The sequence below is a fragment of the Silurus aristotelis genome (assembly GCF_946808225.1).
Source record: "Silurus aristotelis genome assembly, chromosome: 23".
Lineage (NCBI taxonomy): Eukaryota > Metazoa > Chordata > Actinopteri > Siluriformes > Siluridae > Silurus > Silurus aristotelis.
In genome coordinates this window covers 1,201,058-1,221,352 of record NC_139596.1, presented here as the reverse complement: position 1 = coordinate 1,221,352, position 20,295 = coordinate 1,201,058, and the positions used below count along the sequence as shown (strand labels likewise).

Below are 20,295 nucleotides of genomic sequence, written 5' to 3'. Positions count from 1 at the left end.
CCCAGTATGATCTCATCTCTCTGCAGCACTTGGGAAATAATCCAGAGAATTGTTGAGTCGACAGAAGTCTCTAAACAATCAATATGTTCGCCTTCTCGAAATATTAACACGTTTTTGCTATGAATCTTATTCTGTTTACAGAGAGCATGAGGAACCTCTGTCTGAGCACACCTACACAACCTGAATCATCTCCATAGCTCAGAACCTTCACAGCCCTACACGTTATATGTTGAGCGGTCTGTAATTGTGATTAATGATACCCTGATTTCTTTCTCACCCTCGGCCGAGTTTCTTCCTGCGCCATTTCTGGTTATTGGTGACGCGACACGTGCCGTAGTCAAACAGCGAGTCCATAGGGGCCTTTTTGGGCCCAGGGTTGACCGAAGACTCATAGATGGTGGACTCGATCAGGTCCATAGGGTTGCTGATGCCCTTCTTGAAAGCTCCCTGGAACTTGTTGCGGAGGTTTGGCTTGGTCTCGGGTCGGGCGGCAGGGGTACCACCGGTCTCCTCTCCCTCCAGCAGGTTTGCTATTGATGAGAGAGGAAAGGAGGAGTCCTGCGCTGAAGCATCCTGACTGGGAGACGTCTGTGACGCCTGAGACCCGCAAACAGGATCGGTCTCAGACCTGACCAGGCGACAGCGCTTTAATAATGAGGAGGAAGCCTGCGAGGGATTAGACACCAGAGATTATGTGATGCTATAATTCTAATAACCGTCTCAATTATAAAACTCCACACAAACTTTACAGCTTGAGAGGAATATCAAATGTTTTGTACATATACAGTCTGAAGTGAATATGACTTTCAAAAATGTGGAAATCCTTCTACTACAAGCTGCAAGCTTCATGTGGTTTATAAGGACATTATCTGTAGGTTTTATTGAGCATCTCTTAGGTTGCCAGATTTTGACTAGTTACTAATGAGAGAGAGATGTTGAAGGTGGAGAAAAAGCAGAAAGTCCACAATTTGCTTGGTTCCTGAAACCTTCTCCAACTGTTTCAAATTCTGCCAGTTTTATCTCACTTGGTTTTTCAGATCTTCTAGTCTTCTAAAATACCCAGTGTTTTTCTATACCCAGTTAGTTTCCTTGTTTCCCAGTTGTTTTCAGACATCCTGTATAAGTAAAATATAACGGATTCATGCTTTAAAGATTCCTGACTGGACACAGAATGATGGACTGGGATTACAGAAAAAATGAGTTTGTGAGCTGAGAAAACTTGAATAAAAAGTCATATATAAAGAGAGAGATGATGGTGTTATACCAGTGTTAAATACTTCAACATCACGACCTCATAGAGTAGGACTATACCATTCTCAGGAGATGAGGATTCTAAAGCAGTGTAAAAAGGGATCACTGTTTCTGAATCAGCCCAACACACACACACACACACACACACACACACACACACACACACACACACACACAAATACACACTATTCCTCACCTCATTCATCCCTCAAGTCGTATTTAACTGCCAAATTCCTCTTCACGTGGGTCCACTGAAGGGAGGAGACGTCTCTCCTGGACTGAGCTGCAAAAACAGCAAACAAACATCAGACAATTAAAAACCACTGAAGCTTTTTTTCTCGCCTGAACATCACCACCAATGTTCACCAAGACAGGACAGAAACCATTGGTAGTTTGTCTGAGAAAAAAATCTAATTTCATTCAGGAGAGCAGACCCAGGGGCTGTGCTTCTTATTTCATTTGACACACTGTTCCATGTCTTCACAGTGCTGCTGAAAACACTGATACTGGAGACTCCTTCCATCAATTCCATTCCTTTCTGAGCAACCACACTGGAGACAGTGTGGTTGCTCAGAAAGGAATGGAATTGATGGAAGGAGTCTCCAGTATCAGTGTTTTATATTTGATGCTGGTGTGGGGTTTATATGAACAATTATAGCAAAATTGGCTTAAAAAAATACAAACATTTTACAAAATTCTATAAAAAAAAAAAGAAGAAGAAAATCAGACGGGGTCTCAGGAACACTTTTGACAACATGGGACAACTTTTTAAAATATTTTTCTGCTCCTGTAATTTCCACTATTCCTTTGACACTTTAACCCTTTCCAGAACTTCAAATTTCTTGCGTGTTTGAACGTAATGTTCATGCTGTCGGCTTTGCGTCTGTGGTTGAAGAGATACAGGGGTGCAGAGCTACAATCAAGATCCTACGCTTATCACGGGGAACGCGAGGTCGCTGCCGTCCGAAGATGGATGAGGGTGAAGCACTGATAAAGACCCAGCGGGAAAACAGAGCGAGTTGTAGTCATTGGGTTATGGAGATGTGGATGAATGAGTGTCATCCAAACAGCAGTGTTTGCTGCAATTTTTTAATTCAGGAAAGTGCAGGCAAACAGATTGCTTCTGGAGAGCCGTACTGTCTACCATGTGTGATGATGTGATTCATTAAGTCACCTTGATTCTACACCATTTTACCAATAGGCAGACTGCACTACCAGTGGAAATACCTTTGAATGCAAATGACAGGAATGTGGAATGTGCTTCTGCCCTTCCCCCTCAGCAGATCAGGCCACAACCTGGTTTCTGTTTACAACCGAATAGGTTCCAGTCATTCGGAGGCAACCTGCGACCTGGTGGGACACAGGAAGATAATGAAGCTCCGCAAAAGGGTTTGGAATGAAAGGATGCAAACACACTATAAGAGTCACATTAACAGCATAACAGAGTGGATGATACTATGAGGTGGATCACTGGCTTCAATATGCAGCATTGTTCTTATTCAACAGCTCAGACTTCCTATAAAATGCCACTTGCAGTAGATCTTTGAAGGCTCTGTGGTGGTTGAGTGTGTTAAGGGTGGGCAGGATCGTTGCAAAATCAACCAACTCAAACTCAACATTTTTAACTCCAACTCAACAAGTCCAATGAGTTAGTGTTTTGGACTACAAAAGAAAGAAGGAAATCCACCAAGTCCATCTTCATCAAGAAAGAGGAGGTCAGTGTTTATAATCACCTCAATGTCAATTTGGAGGACCAACTGTGAGGCGATCTACAAGATGTCTATGACCAGACTCTGCAACTTGAGGAAACTCAGATTCTACAATACTTAATATGCTGTAGTCAAAAAGCCAAGCCCTTCTTCTGCAAACAAGCTGAATAAGCACATCATTATGGCCTAATAGTGGTGCTTTTTCTCCAGTGAACTACAGTCCATGAGAACAAAGAAAAACTTACACTCCGCCAAAGACATGAAAAAGATACTGTCACATATCTGCTGGTGTCTAAGAAAAAAATCCCACATGAAGTCATACATTTCCATTACGTAGTGTTTAAAACAATGCTGCTACATGACAAATGCTGGCTGATACCAGTTTTTACAGTTCGAGTTTTGACTCACCCAGAAACTCTATCATTTAAAAGTCTTCCTTTGTTGCTTTAGCTCCTTTCTCTGACGCTACAACTTCCTGAATGAGTACGGACTCATCCCAGCATTTCTATTCTCTTTCTGGTTTTCCCAAACAGTCACAAAGACCCCAGAGCCAACACACTCCTCGTGTCACTGAGCAATCTGTCCCTACAAATCCTGCGCTTTTATATGAGCTGGGGTTGGCATTACACACACAATACGGTTCATAAATCACCTGCTCTGAAACATGTTCTTCTACAAACCCACACGGCTCAGCGTGTTCGGGCTCGTCTCCATCCGATTCTCTCCACAGATGGAAGAAAGCCTGCAGAACGAGTACTCTGACAAACATCTGATAAACAGGAATGATTATGAAGACCTGATCAAATCATGTCACAGTCACCACGGATTCGCTAAAATAGCATGCAATTGGATTAGACTTTACACCTTCTACTACGTCTCTAATGCTTCACTACGTCCTGCTGGTTTCTTTTGAGCGACCAATCAGGAGAGCTAAACCTCATATAGTTTCTTCAACGGTGACGTTGAAACAACCTATAACTCTTACTGACCTTCTACCAGATCTACAAGACTCATGCTTCTTGATAGTAGAGATCACAAGTTCACAAAATCAAGCTCTGAAGGTTTAAATGTCTGACTGAAATCCAAACAAAATAAAAACGCACTCAATTCCATTCAAATGAAAGCCTCACATGGCATTCCACAGGGCTCTCTACTGGGAACAGTTAATTTTATTTATTATTTTACTTGTTTATATTTACACAATCATTCTAACACCTGATTTCAATGGCGACTACTGAAACACAGACTTGTACGGTGGATCATCCAGAATAAAATAAGATTATTGTAACAAAGAAAACGTGTTTTTGTTGATATGGTAAAACTTTCAAATCTGTGTATTTGTGTTTTCTTACAAATCTGGGCAAATAAGCCCAGTGTGTAGTGTATGCATGTTTTATTGTTTTATAGTTTATTTAGATCTGTTTAATAATGAAAAACGATAACCAACATTCTGCAGATTATTCACAGTAATGTACTATAATGCATTATAGTAAAGCTATAACTACTATTAATTGCTCCTCGAAATTATTATTATTATTGTTGTTGTTGTTGTTATTGTTGCTCTTGATGTTCTCTCTAACAGGCACATGATCCCACGGTGTGTCCTGGTTTTGAAGTGATATTGAACATGACTATGAGTGCAGTATTTGGCAGGAAGTGTGTTGATAATAAGAGAATGATACTTTTCCTGTTTGGGTGATAAACAGAAACAGAGCGAGAACACGCTCCCTCCGGATTTTACACCAGATCTCAGATCTGAACTGATCTGGGAATCGTGTCCGAGTCGTGATTCAGATTTGGAAAGATCGGATTAATGCGTGTATCAGGCGTGTCTGAGCGGTGCACCAACAACAAAACCCTGCGGTTCATTCAAACTGGGAACTAAAATCAATAACCTGATATTTTAAACATATTTAACTGCAGAACTTCCCCAAGCGTTTCATTAATAAACAGAACGGAACAAAGTGCTCTGAACTTTTTTCTTTTTTTTTTTTTTACCATTAGAGAAGAGCAGAAACACGAAAAAATGGGTTGGAAGAAAAAATATTTACGAATAAAAGGCATGAATGAACAAACAGAAATCAAATGTAATAAACAGAATTTAACAAAAGAAATGACTTCAAAAATTATGTATTAAAAAAATATAATTAGTAAGCAGAACTAAGCAAACAAATTAATTATAAAAAAATAAAAAATAAAAAAGGAATAAATTACTTTCAATCTAACTAATAATCGATAAACACAGTATATTACAGATCATACAGATCTCTAACACACCATGAGGAACCTGATCACATGACCAGCCCTACTGTTGCCCACTAAAACCCTCGCAGGTGAACAACGGATCACAGTTTTGATGAACATCACACTTCCTCCCACACACACACACACACACACACACACACACACACACACACACACACTTTTTCAGGAACTGGTTAAATAGGACGGATTACATGCCACACAGGACACCAAGCCTCCATCGTTCCCCTGTGCCTATGTTCATATACAAGTAATAATATCATGCACACGTCCTGTCACTGCTGTAACAGCTGTAAAAAAAAGTTCAGTAATCTTTGGCAAAAGTTTGTGCACCCCTCACAAGACCGATATGGGGTTTTAATCCTCTCCAATCACTTGTTAGCAGGTTTGGCTCCCCGTGACGACCTGTAATCTAAACTACAGCTGGGTGAAGGATCACTAACATTACAGTTCCAAATGTTCTTCTCATTTACTCTCCAAAAGCAGCAGCATATTTTACCAATGAAATACAGGAGACCAGATTAAGAACGAAGGATAAAGACTTTAAACTCAGGACACACCATGCCGACAGTCAGCGATTGAGGAATGTCAGGTGTTTTTATTTTATTTAATTTTTATTATTTATAATTACTCATCACAGCCAATCTACCTGATAATCAATAAATATAATATATCAAAAGGGCTGCAACTAACGATTATTTTGATAATCAATTAATCACAAAACAGTTTTTCAATTAATCCGAATTTATTAGGTTTATTAGATTTGCTTATTATAACGATATAAAACACGAATTCAGGGTTTTTGTGCGTGCATGAAAGTGTGCTTTTAAAAAAATGCAAAAGTCACATATCGAGTTTAATGATCTTCAATTTAGACATTTTAAAGCTTATAGTAGCTGCTTGTTGGGTGCATGAGGGATTTCTCCTTTTATAAACTCACTCATGCTCCGTTCTTCCATCCCACACAAGCTCTGCTTTGCAATAACTTGCAGGTGACAGTCTTCTTTGTTGTGTTTATTATAAAATGCTCTAGTTGCCTTGGATGATTTAGGACACACACTTTTTCCTACTTCCAGTTGAACTGTATTCTGTCATTTCGCACGTGGCTGTCTTGTCTTGCCGTCACGCGAACCTGTAACTTAAACAGCCCAATCGATAATGGCGAATTTTGTTATGGATTATTATCGATTTTATCAATTAGTTGTTACAGCCCTGTATATTACAGATCATTCAATTTATTATTCTCTCTAACACACTTTATCATCACTGCAGTCTGACACCATGGGGAACCTGATCACATGACCAGCCCGACTGTCAGCCACTAAAACCCTCGTAAACAACAACAGATCACAGTTTAATGAACATTACACTTCCTCCCACACACACACACACACACACACACACACACACACACACACACACACACACACAGATTTGTTCAGGAGCTGGTTAAATAGGACGGATTACATGCAAAAGAATTTATTTACATATCAGCTTCTGCACTAACGACTCTCACACAGGACACCAAGCCGCCATCTTTCCCCTGTGTTTATGTTTATATACAAGTGATAATATAATTCACACGTCCTGTCACTGCTTTACTGTAGTTAGATCACAAAAATACACAAAAAACACTATTTCCTGCCAGGTATGGCAGTTTTTTTTTATAGCTGAGCAGCTCCCAAAGAGGAGCCCCGGATTTTATTTCCACTCATTTCTAGCTGGAGATTATTTTCTATCAGCAGATCATTCGTTCCAGATGTTTTCCTCTTTTCCAGATATGATGATCTCCACTCTTCTACTAGACTTCCACTAGACTTGAGCATGAATATGGTGATTATTCAGCTCCAGGGTAGAAAACCTGTCTCTAGGTGATTCCAGGTGAGAAAAGTATGTACAGGTGATACCAGGTGGGAAAACAGATGAGTGTCACATAAATAAACCATTTATGATTGGCTATGAAGCATTAAAATATTTACATATGGATTTAAATATTTAGTTTCTCACTAAAACTGGTTGTAAATTACAGGGATGTGGTTGACGTGTTTACTCGGAGGAGGGATGTGTGTGTGTGTGTGTGTGTGTGTGTGTGTGTGTGTGTGTGTGTGTGTGTGTTATCATATTCATCACAGGGTTTCTGAAATGTTTGATATTTAAAATAATTACAGTTTCACTTAGAAATGGCGTCTCTGTGTTTTGTATGGAGCTGAAGGGAATAAATCAGATCTCCAGAACACGAAGAAACACCTGAAGTGGAGAACATCTAGTGTCAGAACTGAGGAGCAGGAGACAAAGTGCTGAGTCACAGAACTACAGTATATAAACTGAGTGCTTAATCTCAGTGTTTAGTCTTAGTATTTAGTCTCAGTATTTAGACTCAGTTATTAGACTCAGTGATTAGACTCAGTGATTAGACTCAGTGATTAGACTCTGGGACAGAGTCTGAATGAGGACATAAATATCTGACACATTTGACCCTTTTTGCTGCTGGTTGACAATAAAAAAGAAAAAAATAAATATGAAAAAAAAATTATTAAAGAGACAAAAGTGTTCTGGTTACTGAGGTGTGTGTGTGTGTGTGTGTGTCATACTGTACATAGCGAGATGGGGGGGAAATGCCCGGATGTACCCCTCCGCTTAATTAGAATTTGAATTCGAATCGAATTCGGTTTCGTTTCAGGTGTAAAATTAATAATAAAGTGACTCCAGATGCCCCACAACGCAGCGCGTGCAGAAAGTGAATAAAGTGAACTGTGACTTACCTGAAAAACCTGATCGAGTTCACGTGCGTGTGATTGCAGCGGGAAAAAGTGTGTATTTCGTTAAATTTCCGTTAAAAACTTTAGTATTCCGTTAAATGCACGGGAATAGCGAGTATCTCCTTCCGTCTGTGTGTGTGTGTGTGTGTGTGTGTGCGTGCACGCGCTCTCCAGTAAGTGAGATGTGTTAATAAAGCAGGTCTGATAGAGTAGGAGGGCTTGAGGAGCTTCAGGAGCCTGAGGCGTTGGGTGTTCCTTCTGACTCTCACCGCCTCTCGGACAGAGAGACATCGCCTCAACACACACACACACACACACACACACACACACACTGCGAGCATTCACTCATACCCACAGAAAGTTCATCATGAAGAGTAATCAGAACAAAGATCTCTCCCTGTACTGAATTCACATCTTCATCATCATCATCACACACACTATGGTACTGTGAAGTAGTTCAGAATGTGCAGAAGTGTTTTCTAAAATAAAACCTGAATAATTATATAAAATTACAGGTTTGAATGTCCAATCGGCTCTCAAAGTCAAATCAATAACAAAAGTTTGTAATTCAACAACAAATTAAATCTGAGCATCATATTAATGATTCTTCATTCATTCTCAGTAGGTTTTAATCCTGGTCAGGGTTTCTGAGGGGTTTTGCTGGGTGGGTGTGTGTGTGGGGGGGGGGGGGGGGGCTGTGGGCACCAGGATCCCAGCACCAGGATGTTATGGGTGGTGGCTCAGTGGTTAAGGCTGTGGAGTGCTTTGTTATGGCTGACCCTCACTCTGACCCTGACCTCAGGTTCCTAACATGCTGGAATATTTGAAAAAAGAAATTCAGTGTACTGTGTGAGGAATAACTCAAAAACATTCTCTCTCTCTCTCTCTCTCTCTCTCTCTCTCTAAGAGCTCATCCTGGAAGTTCTGGCCATAACATGTCAATCAGGCCACATCCATGTAACACACACTGGTGAGTTTTAGTTTAGTGAATGGTTGTTTAGAACCTCATCCCAGAGAAAAGCCATGGTAAAAGTCAGTAATAAACAGCACTCTATCTGCAGATCAGATCTTGTGTTTGTGGAGTTTGGTGTTCTGGAGGATGGGAATCAACAATCGGATTCCTCTTTGAGATTCTCAGACTTTCCCCAGGAATGTTTTCTGTACGATATTTCCTGTCAAACTTATCAAAATATGCACTCATTCAAATGACCATGATCACCACAAGCTTTATATCTGACCATCTGCAGGACAGTGTAATCCTGAGACCTGTAAAAAAAAAAAATCCTGTATTTTATCCTGCAGCGCCCTCGTGTGTTCGGCTGAGGTGGTGCAGGTGGAGCAGCAGTGTGAGTGTTTAAAAAAAAAAGATGATACAGTGAACAAGAAGAAGGAGTTACAAACTTTTTTATGGGGCATAATCAGCAAATTCATTCATACAAACATCATATAATTCTCTCTAACACACACACCTAATAGTTTTAAAATCCTGTTCACACGTAACACCACATGAGTGAAAACCTGAAATTAAGCAAAATCCACAAAACATGAGAAGAGTTCAAGTGAGTAGATAATTCACCAAAACTCTATTGTGTTTCTTTCCATCACGTCATCATTTAAAGCACTATATTAAAAAAGCAGCATGAACATTAACATTAACACAACCTCCACTACATCCCTTCTTTCTTTATCCATGACAGGATCCAGATGACACCATGGTTCCAAGCTTTTCTTATATTTGTGTGCTTCAGACAGTAATCGAGATCTGAGCTGGAGTTATGAGAGGAGAGCTGGAGAAATATTGAACCAGATTCACCATGGGTTTTCCACTAGGGTTTGTTTGAGTCAGTCATTTGATGTTCTACCGTAAAATGAAGTTTCAAACTGAATAAAGTTCATGGTAATGAGGATGTAGGATCATGTGACCATGAGCCGGATGAAGTATGAAGCTTTCTCAATTACATGACAATAATAGATATGTTGGTAACAGACACTGTGTTGGTCCTCTTGTCATTCCTGATGTAAACATCAATGAACTCCATTTTATTATTTGTTGTTATTATATTATAACTAATAATATACTTATAGAAATTGTCCCGAACACGTCAGTGCTTTAGGCCTCGTCTTCTAAAAGAACAGATAAATACACGACAAACGAGAGGCTCAGAGAAACCCTAAGAGATAGAGGGAGATGCGTGGTCCAATCAGAACACAGATCAGCCTGATGAGAGCCAATCAGAAGGCAGAGGTTCAGCTCAGGCTTTGTACTCGAGCTCGGCGTGCATCTTGGTGTACATCTCGTAGATGGCGTCGATGGTGGCCGTGTAATTAACGAGGAACTGGCGCACTTTATCCAGGCAGTCCTCCTCCTTAACGTCACGTCCTTTGGACAGCGCCTTCAGGAAGTCCGACTTATACGGAGCAGCATACAGCGCCGCCTAGAGGAGCACACAGGAAGTGATCAGCGCAACCAAGTTATTTTTTTGTCTACTGATTTTTACACACACACACACACACACACACACACACACACACACACACACACCCCTTTAAATAATGTACAACAAACCACACACTCTTTCATCCTTTAAACTTTTGTTCCTGTACACTGGACTCGTCCAACTAGTTGCAGTGACTTCTAGAGAAGTGGGATGGGAAAGTCAAGCTGTAGTGTTTGTATTGATGAGGAAAAAGCCTGGAGGATTTTCAAACCACACAGAGAAGACAGAAATGCGAACAAAGAAACATTGTGGGGAAAAGAAAACTGAATTTCACCTCACATGCCCCTGGCTACACTTAATCATCCAGTGTGTGTGGACTGGACTGACTTTACTCTGTAGAAAGGTTTAGTAGACCAGCTGTGTACAGTGTAAAGAAGTGCAGTTAATTAGTTATTTTAATTAGTCTTTTTTTAATTGGGGCCTGCTGACTTTACTGTCCATCACAGAGAAATTTCTTACTTTGAAAAGTTTTTGGACGAACCAGCCGTGGTATTTTCTCAGCGAGATCTCGTAGGCTTTATTGACGTTCACACGGATCAGGTTGGGGTTGTTCTCGTCCTTCTCGGCGTCCACTAAACTCTGCAGGAGAACCTGAATGAACCGCAGCCCCCTGAAACCATGAACACCACGAGTCTGTGAGAGACTCATCAAATACTAATATACCAGGAATTCATACAGAACTATAAGGAACTGGATCAGGATCCTGAATCAGGAATGGGAACAGGATCAGGTTTGAGAATGGAAGCAGGATCAGGAATGGAAATGAAGAGCAGGATCAAGAATGGGAACAGGATTTGGAATGAGAATGAAGATCAGTATCAGGGCTGGGAATGGAACAGGATCAGGGGTGGAAATGGGAACAAGGGGAACAGGTTTAGGTGTAATAATGGGATTAGTGGGAACAGGTTTAGAGATAAGAATGGGAACAGGGGAACAGGATCATGGGTGGGAATGGGAACTAAAACTGGAATGGAAAAGAAGAGAGAGAAAAACAGGAATGGGGTTAAAACCAGACTGCTCGATCCCTGAATATGTGCCCCACCCCCTCCCTGATATTACTGTATAAAACATCAGACCTTTTGAGCCACATGAGGGAGAGCGTAGCGCCGACTCTGGGCCACTCAGCCGTGTACATCTCCTTCTCCGCCTCCAGGATCTGCTGCAGCGTCTTATAGCGACTCGGGTTGCTGTCGTACACGGCCTTTATTTTCTTAGAAGAAAAAACAATGTCATGCTCAGACCTTCTCAATGTCACTCATGGACATTCTCTCACCCTGTGTTAGGGGTTGAACAGCTGAAGTGCACTCACGGTTATGTTTCCAGCGATGTCGGCTTTAATGGGGGCAAAAACGGTGGAGCCGAGACAATCTGCAAAGAGACAAAAAGGAAGTGAGATCATGCAACCGAGAGGACAGGGGTGCTTCCACCACCATGCTTCATGCTTATATTATAATAAACGGAGTATTTGTGCTAGGCTTAATCTGTAGCATGCTAACATTTGAATAAAAGCTAGCTGCTAGTGCTAAACTACTGAAACATTTTATGGGTTTTATGGGTTATTTCACTGATCTTTGGGTTTTATAATAAACACCACTATGCCAGCTGAAGCGCTCTGATGCTAATCTTTGTGATTTGTTCTGAACCCGGATTGACCTTCAGTGTTTAGAGTATGAAATAAAGGGCTAAAGTGCCTCTCTGAATAATTTAGCACCTCCAGAGAGCATGACAGATTTGTGAAGGCAGCGACACTGAGGCATGAATTTTTCAGCGCTGCTACAATGCATTGGGGCGACCGATCGGGGTATCAGGCAGAAATCAGGAGCTGGGCTCAATGAGCTGAACGTACACACGAACAAAAGCCAAAGAGACACGTCGTAATCCGATTCTGTCCCACTGAACGTCCAGTTCCTGCTCGCCCACGTTCACAATCAGTAAACAGTAAACAGTAAACAAGTCTACAATGGGGAGGGGGGCAGGGTGAAGGGAACTTCAGTGAAGTGTGCAGGACGTAGTGTCCCTCAGTTCAGGATCAATCTGATCAGACGGTCTAATTATCCGATTCACTCAGTTTACTACACTGAGCTCTTTTCATCAGCGACCTACATTAAAGACGAGTTTTCTACCTTTACATTCTGGTCATTTTTAATTAGAAACGAGAGCAGCTGATTTGATTGGACACTCATTTCTTGGTCAGACTGAGAGGAACTAATTGATTTGACATTTATTAAAGGGAAATTATGTTATATTTTGTTAAACTGATCCTCAGTGTTTGAGTCTGACGTGTAATAAATGAGAAGTAAACTGGTGTATATGAGGTAAGTGATGAGTGAGTATTTGGGACGAGGCCGGTGCAGTCGGTGTGGGACGTGTCCTGGAAGCTGATCGGCAGCGTTGGTCTGATGTCATGGTGGGGGACATGAGAGAGAGTGACAGTGTGTCCTCCAGGGACAGAGAGACCTCTCAGCTGCTGACAGCCTTCAGCACACAATTCTGTCTACCCTGAACCTGGGCTGTGTCCTATTACACACCAGGTCTTCACTTTCCCCCTCTGCTGCGTCTCCCGCCGTCTTCATCAGGAACTGAAACTTTTTAACTGCATTTGATCAGCAAACAATAAACCACATGTTTCTCTGTTTCTCTTGTTTGTTCTTTAACAATCATTCACCACCCCCCACCACACACACACACACACACACACACACACACACACACACCCCCTGTAGTCTGTGTTTACTCTAATTACACACTAACGATGTTGGTTTATCACCAGGGTGTCAGAGAGCTGAAATCCCAGAGGAACATAAGGAACACTGTCCTGTTCAGTCTTCTGCTAATTAACACCTGCAACAAACCAGGTGTGTTATCAGAGGTGTGTGTCCCAGGGGTGTGTGTGTGTGTGTGTGTCCAGAGCCTGACGTGTGTCTGACTCCATTCTAGCTGCATAAATGCTAACACAAGCACTAAAGCTAAAGCAATCACTTAATTGATATCAAATTTAAGACATGAATGTCTTCTTTTGTTTATCTGGTCATGACTACAAAACCAAATGAACTCATATCATGAACACAGCATGATGAGATATGGTCCAGCTTCAGCAGTGTTCATCTGTCAGTCACACCGTCGCACATGGAGCCGTTCTGAAAGTCCTGAAATTCTCACTTCTATATCAGTTCATAATAATCTCCATGCTGAGAGTACGCTCTCTGAGCTTCAGGCTGGACCTGCACAATAAGTTCTACCATCTAATCCAGACGTCTGGTTCAGCCGGAGAATCCTTTAGAAAGAGTTTTATTCTTTATGAACAAAAGCCGAGCTGGACGGAGCCCAGAGCAACCCGACGCCGCACCAATCAATTTCCTCGACTTAAAATCGAGACCATACGATCAGGTTACTCAGCTAACGGGCCTCCAGGCTGCCGAGAGATCGAGGGAAATCCGATCCAAAAAACGAAATGGTAATAATGGCCGATTTTAATCGTCGCAATCAGGGATGGAAAATCCCACAGTGCTGCAAATCAGACTTCACACTCGGATAAACACAGCAGATCAGACAGGATGTTTCTTTAGGGACTAAAAGTGAATGTGAATTAGGGATAATTTACCAAAAACATCATCACATCATCACCAAACCAACATCATACCATCATCGATTACATTTCAGTGTGTTCAGGGATGGAATTTACATCTGAACGAGGACATTTATATTAACGTGGTGATGTCAGAGCTGCTGTTAGAACATCAACACCTTCCTTCAACAGCACTGCAGTGTAGTAATAAGAAGAGGAATGAGAAGAAGAAGATGATGATGAGAAGTAATGATAAGTATTCATGAAGAACATTCACTGATAAACTCAGGTTTCTGGAATACCGATACACCTCCATACACACACGTACAGATCTTTTATTAAAGAAAAATACATATATTAATATTAACATCAACAGAAATCTGATGAGATTGAAAGAGATGAATCTGGACTCTTCACATTAGTGTACAGACTGTTTAAGATGAACAGGGAGACTCTCAGTGTGATTGGATAGTGACATCTTAATAACATTAGATTATTATTAAATAGATTAATAATAATAAGGATGATGATGATGATGATGATGATGATGGTTTATTGAGATCTGATACAATATAAAATGAACAGCTGATAGTTAAACTGAATCAGATTGTTTAGATTGTCATTAAAAGTGAACTTTCTGCTTCTCTCTGTTTCCAGTAGAATCCCAAACCAATAGCAGTATTCACCTGCCTCCTGTCCACTGTCTCCTGCCTCCTGCCTCCTGTCCCCTGCTTCCTGCCTCCTGCCCCCTGTCCCCTGCCTCCTGTCCCCTGCTTCCTGCCTCCTGCCCCCTGTCTCCTGTCCACTGTCTTCTGTCCCCTGTTTCCTGCCTCCTGTCCCCTGCTTCCTGCCCCCTGCCTCCTGTCCCCCGCCCCCTGTCTCCTGTCCCCTGCCCCCTGCACTAGGTGCCTGTTTGCACAAAACTCTTCTGATTTGATAAAAGGAACTTACCGAAGAAAGGTGGAAGATGAGAAACTGCCTCGAGGAAAGGTCTGGTCTCCACCTGTTTGTCTGCTGGAAGCTGCCTGAACTGGTGCTCCATGAGAAGAGCCATGACGGCGGAGGGTGGAGAAGAAACAGTGTGACAGATTTACAAAGAAAGTGACACTAATGCAAACACCACACCCATACACACACACACATACACACACACTCTCATACACACCCAGCCACACGCCCAAACACACACACACAGGGCTGTAGGGCTCGCAAACTTTCCGCACACACACACACACACACACACACGGATTGTTCTCCAGGAGTTTCATGGAGCAACAACACAACAGCAGCTTTTATTCCACAGGTGTACACACATGACAGCCAATCAGAGCCAGGGGCGGGGCTATCCGCGTGGTTTTACCTGTTCTACTGTATTCACTCACTCACACACACACACACACACACACTCAGGTTCATCTTCAGAGATACCACTTTCCCAGATAAACACTGTTCCTCTGATGGTCCTTCTGCAGTCAGGAGGAGATCAAGGAGTGAACACTAAGTTTTATTGGTATAAATAATGATCTCAACATTGTTTTTGTGTTTCCGTTTTAAATCCATCCATCCATCCATCCATCCATCCATCCATCCATCCATCCATCCATCCATCCATCCATCCATCCATCCATCCATCCATCCATCCATCCATCCATCCATCCATCCATCTATCTATCTATCTATCTATCTATCTATCTATCTATCTATCTATTCTCTTTCAAAACGGAAGGCAGCCTGAGACGGTTTGACCCTCACCGCGCGCCGTAATGTAACTAGGAAGTTCCCGCGGTAACCAGGAGAAACAGGAAGTGGCTGTTGATGTTGGAGATGTCCGTTGGTCCTGTGTTTGAAGCTCAGTTTCTCACTGACTCTGATCTGCTGAAAAGTGTTGAGGAGCTGCAACAGATCACTGAGAGACGGTGAGAAAACACACACACACACACACACAAACACACACACACGCACACACACACAAACACACACAAACACACACACACAAACACACACGCACACACAGATCATATACCGCCACCGGAACTTCCAGGACTTAGCGCCAGAATCACGAACATTTGAATCGCGGATCTCTGTGTGTGTGTGTGTGTGTGTGTGTGTGTGTGTGTGTGTGTGTGTGTGTGTGTGTGTGTGTGTTTGTGTTTGTGTTTGTGTTGAACATCTGTATAATGAAGCTCTGTGCACACAGTGACTGTAGAAGACTGCATGTCTGGATGGGATTAGTGTGAGAGGTTCTCCTCAGGCTGGGCCATGGCGTTACCGACCCTCTCCTCCCGCTGGCCGATGCGTCTCCGTTCTGTGGAGCATCAGCTTCTGCGCCAGAGAGAGCAGGAAGCTCGGCGTCTGCAGCAGTGGCAGCTTCACTCACAGTATTTTAAGGAGCAGCAGGTTCGCAGCAGTAAACAGGCTCAGTGGAGCTCCAGAGAGTCGTATCAGCAGAGGTGATCTCCCTTCTCATCTTATCTCATCTCATCTCATCTCATCTCATCTCAGCTTCTCAGGATGAGGCTTTCAGAGACCTTTCTTTAAACACTCACGGTCCAAATCTCATTCACATCTGCACGTTTTTACACAATGAACTTCATAACATCTGGATTTCCTGCATGTGATCGAGTTGTGGAAATGAACAGATGAAGCCAGGGATCAGTGGAGTCCAAATCCAGTCACATGACCTTACACACATTCTTCTGTCGTGTGTGTGTGTGTGTGTGTGTGTGTGTGTGTGTGTGAGGCAGCATGTCAGCGTTCCGGCGTGAGCGTCTGCAGGAGGAGAGGAGGAAGAGCCTGGAGGAGCGCAGGAAGCGTCTGAGGAACATGTTGTTGGAGGAGAACGCACAGCTGGAGGCCGAGCTCAGAGCTTTAGGCCGTGACAGGAGCGGCACCGTCAGGCAGCAGCAGGAGCGAGCTGAGAGCCTGAGGTCAGCCCGTGAGGAGCGCAGGAAGAAGGTGATCTGGCCGACATACTGCAGGACATCACGCAGTTCTGCTCTACAAGTCTTAATGCTGGTGTTTTGTGTGTGCAGCTCGCGCAGGAGCTTCTGAAGGAGCACTGGAAACAGAACAACCCAGATCTGCAAAGGGTGAGTATGGAGAAGAGTGGAAGATTTTAGGATCTCCTCACGCTGCTGTGAACAGGGTGATGTCATCACCTGCCCAGGTGTACAAGCGTGTGTGTGTGTGTGTGTGTGATGCAGGTGGAATCAGAGCTGCATAAGGAGCATGTGGTGAGTCAGTGGCAGGTTCAGCAGCAGGAGAAAAAAAAGGTACAGATGATTTCATTCATTTTATAGTTTGTTTTATTCAGAGGTCCAGAGCGATTTTTTTATTGTTGTGTCTCTGGTTTGTTCTCGAGGTGGAGGACGAGGCCACGCAGGAGAGACTGCGGTTTCAGAACGAGTACGAGAGGAACAGACAGGAGGAACTGGAGAGGATGAAGGAGGAGGAGGAGAGGAAGAGAGCGCAGGAGAGAGAGAGAGTCAAGTTCCTGAGGCAGCAGATGGAGGAGCTGAAACTCAGAGATCAGGAGGTGGGTTCAATAAAACCCCTCAATCATTTAGACTGATGATGGTGTGGAGAAGCTGATTTTCTCATTTGTGTGTGTGTTATAGAGTCGGCGTCTGCAGAAGGAGGAGGATGCTCTTCTCTTCCAGCGCTTGGAGGTGGAGCAGCTGGAGGAGGACAGGAGGAGAGTCGAGGAGAGCCGGAAGAAAACAGAGTTCGGGTAAGAAGCAGATGCTCACGCGTGTGTGATTATGCAATGGCGTGATGTTTTAGTGACGTCACTGCGGATGTTCTTGCAGACGTTTCCTGAGCCGTCAGTACCGAGCGCAGCTGAAGAGACGAGCGCAGCAGGTCCAGGAGGAATTGGTGAGTGGAACAGCAATGAGAAGAAGATTAGCATCTCCCAATCCAACACTGAAGTGACTCTCCTGACTCTTTACCATGTCCTCTATGGGTCTGTCTCCTGTCTGTGTGTGTCCTCAGGAGGCGGACCGCAGGATCCTGGCGGCGATGATGGAGGGAGAGGAGGAGGATCGGAGGATGGAGAGTGTGAGGAGGGAGAGGGCGGTGGCCGATGTGGCCTGGATGAAGAACGTCCTGGATGAGCAGCTGCAGCTGGAGAAAGAGCGAGAGGCAGAGTTCGACCTGCTCTACAGGTCAGGGGGTGGGGCAGGGGGTGGAGCTTCAGTCCACAGCAATCCAATCACAGCACTTGCTCATATCTTTACTATTAAACCTCATATACACCTTCACACTTCCAGTTTCAGTGTTTATTTCATTTCTGTGTGTGTGTGTGTGTGTGTGTGTGTGTGTGTGTGTGTTCGGGGATCCAATTCAGAGAGGAGGCTCAGAAGGTGTGGGATCAGCGTGAGGCTCAGTGGGAGAGGGAGAGAAGAGCCAGAGAGAGACTCATGCATGAGGTAAACTACACCTCCTGGTGTGTGTGTGTGTGTGTGTGTGTGTGTGTGTGTGTGTGTGTGTGTGTGTGTGTGTGTGTGTGTGTGTGTGTGTGCATGCAGTGTTGTCAGAATATCCTCACTACCACCATGTGTCTCACTTCTGAAGAGAAAACAGGGAACAGTGTGTGTGTGTGTGTGTGTGTGTGTGTGTGTGTGTGTGTGTGTGTGTGTGTGTGTGTGTGTGTGTGCGTGTGTAAGGTGCTGAGCGTGCGTCAGGAGCAGCTGCACGAGCGAATGGAGGAAAAGCGCCGTGCTCGGGAGGAGTGTGAAAGGAGGAGGTTGGAGCTTCTGCAGATGCTGGAGGAAGAAGAGAAGGAGAAACGACAGCAGAGGGAGGAACAGGAGCAGCAGCGCACCACACGCATGCAGGATATAAACGCTCAGGTGTGTGTGCGTGCGTGTGTGCTTGTGTGTGTGTGTGTGTGTGGATTTTGATGAACTCGTCTAAATATGAGAATGAACTTCAGGTGGAGCGTCGACGCAGGGAGCAGTGGGAGGAGGAGCAGAGACTCGAGCAGGAGGAGGCGGGGCTGAGGGAGGGGCTTCGGCAGCAGGAGGAGGAGCTGAGGGCAGAGACTGAGAGGATGGCTCGACGTGGATACGAGGAGAAGGTGAGGAGTCTGAAAACACCATCTTAAAGCAAAGCTGGAGCTTTTCTGACCTGAGGTTTTGACCTTGTTGCAGATTCGCAGCAGACCTCGATCAGCCTGGACATGAGGACACGCCCACTGTCTCACACAGACCCCCTCTGTAGTAGTTTGTGGTTTTCCAGCTGGAGTGCAGTGACTCAGAGCGTGTGAGCAGTAAATCTGCTGTGTGTCAGTAAATTACAATCAATAATAATTTTTTTTTTGTTGATTCAGCACTTGGTCATAAAATTGTACGAGAGGGCGGGGCTCAGTGATGTCACCTCTCCAGCTACAAAATGTGTAGTATGTAAAGTGTCATTCTGACATCACAAGATTAGTCCCCGCCCCTTTTTAGCACGTTAAAATGAAGTGTGTGTTGCGCTGAACGGAGCTTCGGCGAGCTTTATATAGCCGAGCGTCATGTTTTATACAAGTAGATAAATAAATTTCTCGTGTTTTAATTTTCTGTAAAATGTTCTGTGTTTTTATGAATTTGTATCTCGCCACAAATTTATTATTAAATACGATTTTGTTGGGGAAAAAAAAAACATGCCTCATGACCAGGATGTTACTAAAGTACAACAAATATAATAATACAACTGAATTAAGCAGATTTTAATATAAATTATTAGTCGTATTATTACTGCAGATGCTTCAGGTTCCTCCCTGTGGCCATAAGTATTGGGACACCAGGCTGTTCCAACCATCTGTGGTTCTTTCCCGAACTGCTACACATAGTTTAAAGCACACAAATTGTACAGGATGTCTATTGATGCTGGAGCATGAACATCTGGATCTGCAATCTCTCAGGGTTTCCCAGCACTGAAAAGCACTTCTAGATTTCCTGTGGTTGAGTTCTCAGTGCATCATGGGAGAATCAGCAGTAGAGGAATTGAATCCGCTTTACCACAAATGTTAACCATGATATTAACTAACCTACACGTGTGTGTGTGTGTGTGTGTGTGTGTGTGTAAGTAGGGCAGAGCCTAAAGCTTTGTGTGTCAGCATGTGTGTAACCACACGAACACTGCAAGAGAAAAGCTGATCAACATCACAACCACACACACATACACACACACACACACACTGAGTGATTTGGTTTTGTTGCTGTGTGTGTGTGTGTGTGTGTGTGTGTGTGTGTGTGTGTGTGTTG

At 43.4% G+C, this 20,295-nt stretch overlaps 3 protein-coding genes across 6 annotated transcripts in view; 1 reads left to right on the top strand and 2 right to left on the bottom strand.

Annotated features, from left to right (window-relative positions):
• The window catches only part of trpv4 (transient receptor potential cation channel, subfamily V, member 4), a 17,568-nt gene extending 9,255 nt beyond the window's left edge, over positions 1 to 8,313 (bottom strand). Inside the window, exons 1-4 of one of the 4 annotated variants that reach the window (XM_083527202.1) lie at positions 3,613 to 3,710; positions 2,479 to 2,601; positions 1,448 to 1,534; positions 278 to 666 (exon numbers count right to left, since the gene is read on the bottom strand). In XM_083527202.1, coding sequence (XP_083383328.1) covers positions 278 to 666; positions 1,448 to 1,456 — 398 coding nt within the window. In that variant the 5' untranslated portion in view covers positions 1,457 to 1,534; positions 2,479 to 2,601; positions 3,613 to 3,710. Of the gene's footprint in view, positions 1 to 277; positions 667 to 1,447; positions 1,535 to 2,478; positions 2,602 to 3,368; positions 3,711 to 7,984 lie in introns of those variants that run through there. The other 3 variants (XM_083527200.1, XM_083527199.1, XM_083527201.1) reach the window with 3 other exon arrangements.
• Positions 8,314 to 9,368: 1,055 nt separating this feature from the next.
• On the bottom strand, positions 9,369 to 15,323 carry gltpa (glycolipid transfer protein a). The gene is made up of 5 exons (XM_083527272.1): positions 14,996 to 15,323; positions 11,789 to 11,847; positions 11,556 to 11,689; positions 10,939 to 11,089; positions 9,369 to 10,416 (listed from the first exon to the last, which is right to left on the bottom strand). Exons 1-5 carry the CDS (start codon positions 15,096 to 15,098, stop codon positions 10,234 to 10,236), a joined length of 630 nt encoding a protein of 209 aa, XP_083383398.1. The 5' UTR covers positions 15,099 to 15,323; the 3' UTR covers positions 9,369 to 10,233.
• Positions 15,324 to 15,819: 496 nt separating this feature from the next.
• On the top strand, positions 15,820 to 19,690 carry tchp (trichoplein, keratin filament binding). Its single transcript, XM_083527214.1, has 13 exons — positions 15,820 to 15,960; positions 16,242 to 16,494; positions 16,789 to 16,999; positions 17,077 to 17,133; positions 17,248 to 17,316; positions 17,406 to 17,579; positions 17,662 to 17,774; positions 17,854 to 17,920; positions 18,038 to 18,210; positions 18,393 to 18,474; positions 18,712 to 18,897; positions 18,981 to 19,124; positions 19,198 to 19,690. The coding sequence occupies exons 2-13, from the start codon at positions 16,304 to 16,306 to the stop codon at positions 19,228 to 19,230; spliced, it is 1,500 nt and encodes a 499-aa protein (XP_083383340.1). The 5' UTR covers positions 15,820 to 15,960; positions 16,242 to 16,303; the 3' UTR covers positions 19,231 to 19,690.
• Positions 19,691 to 20,295: the final 605 nt, after the last annotated feature.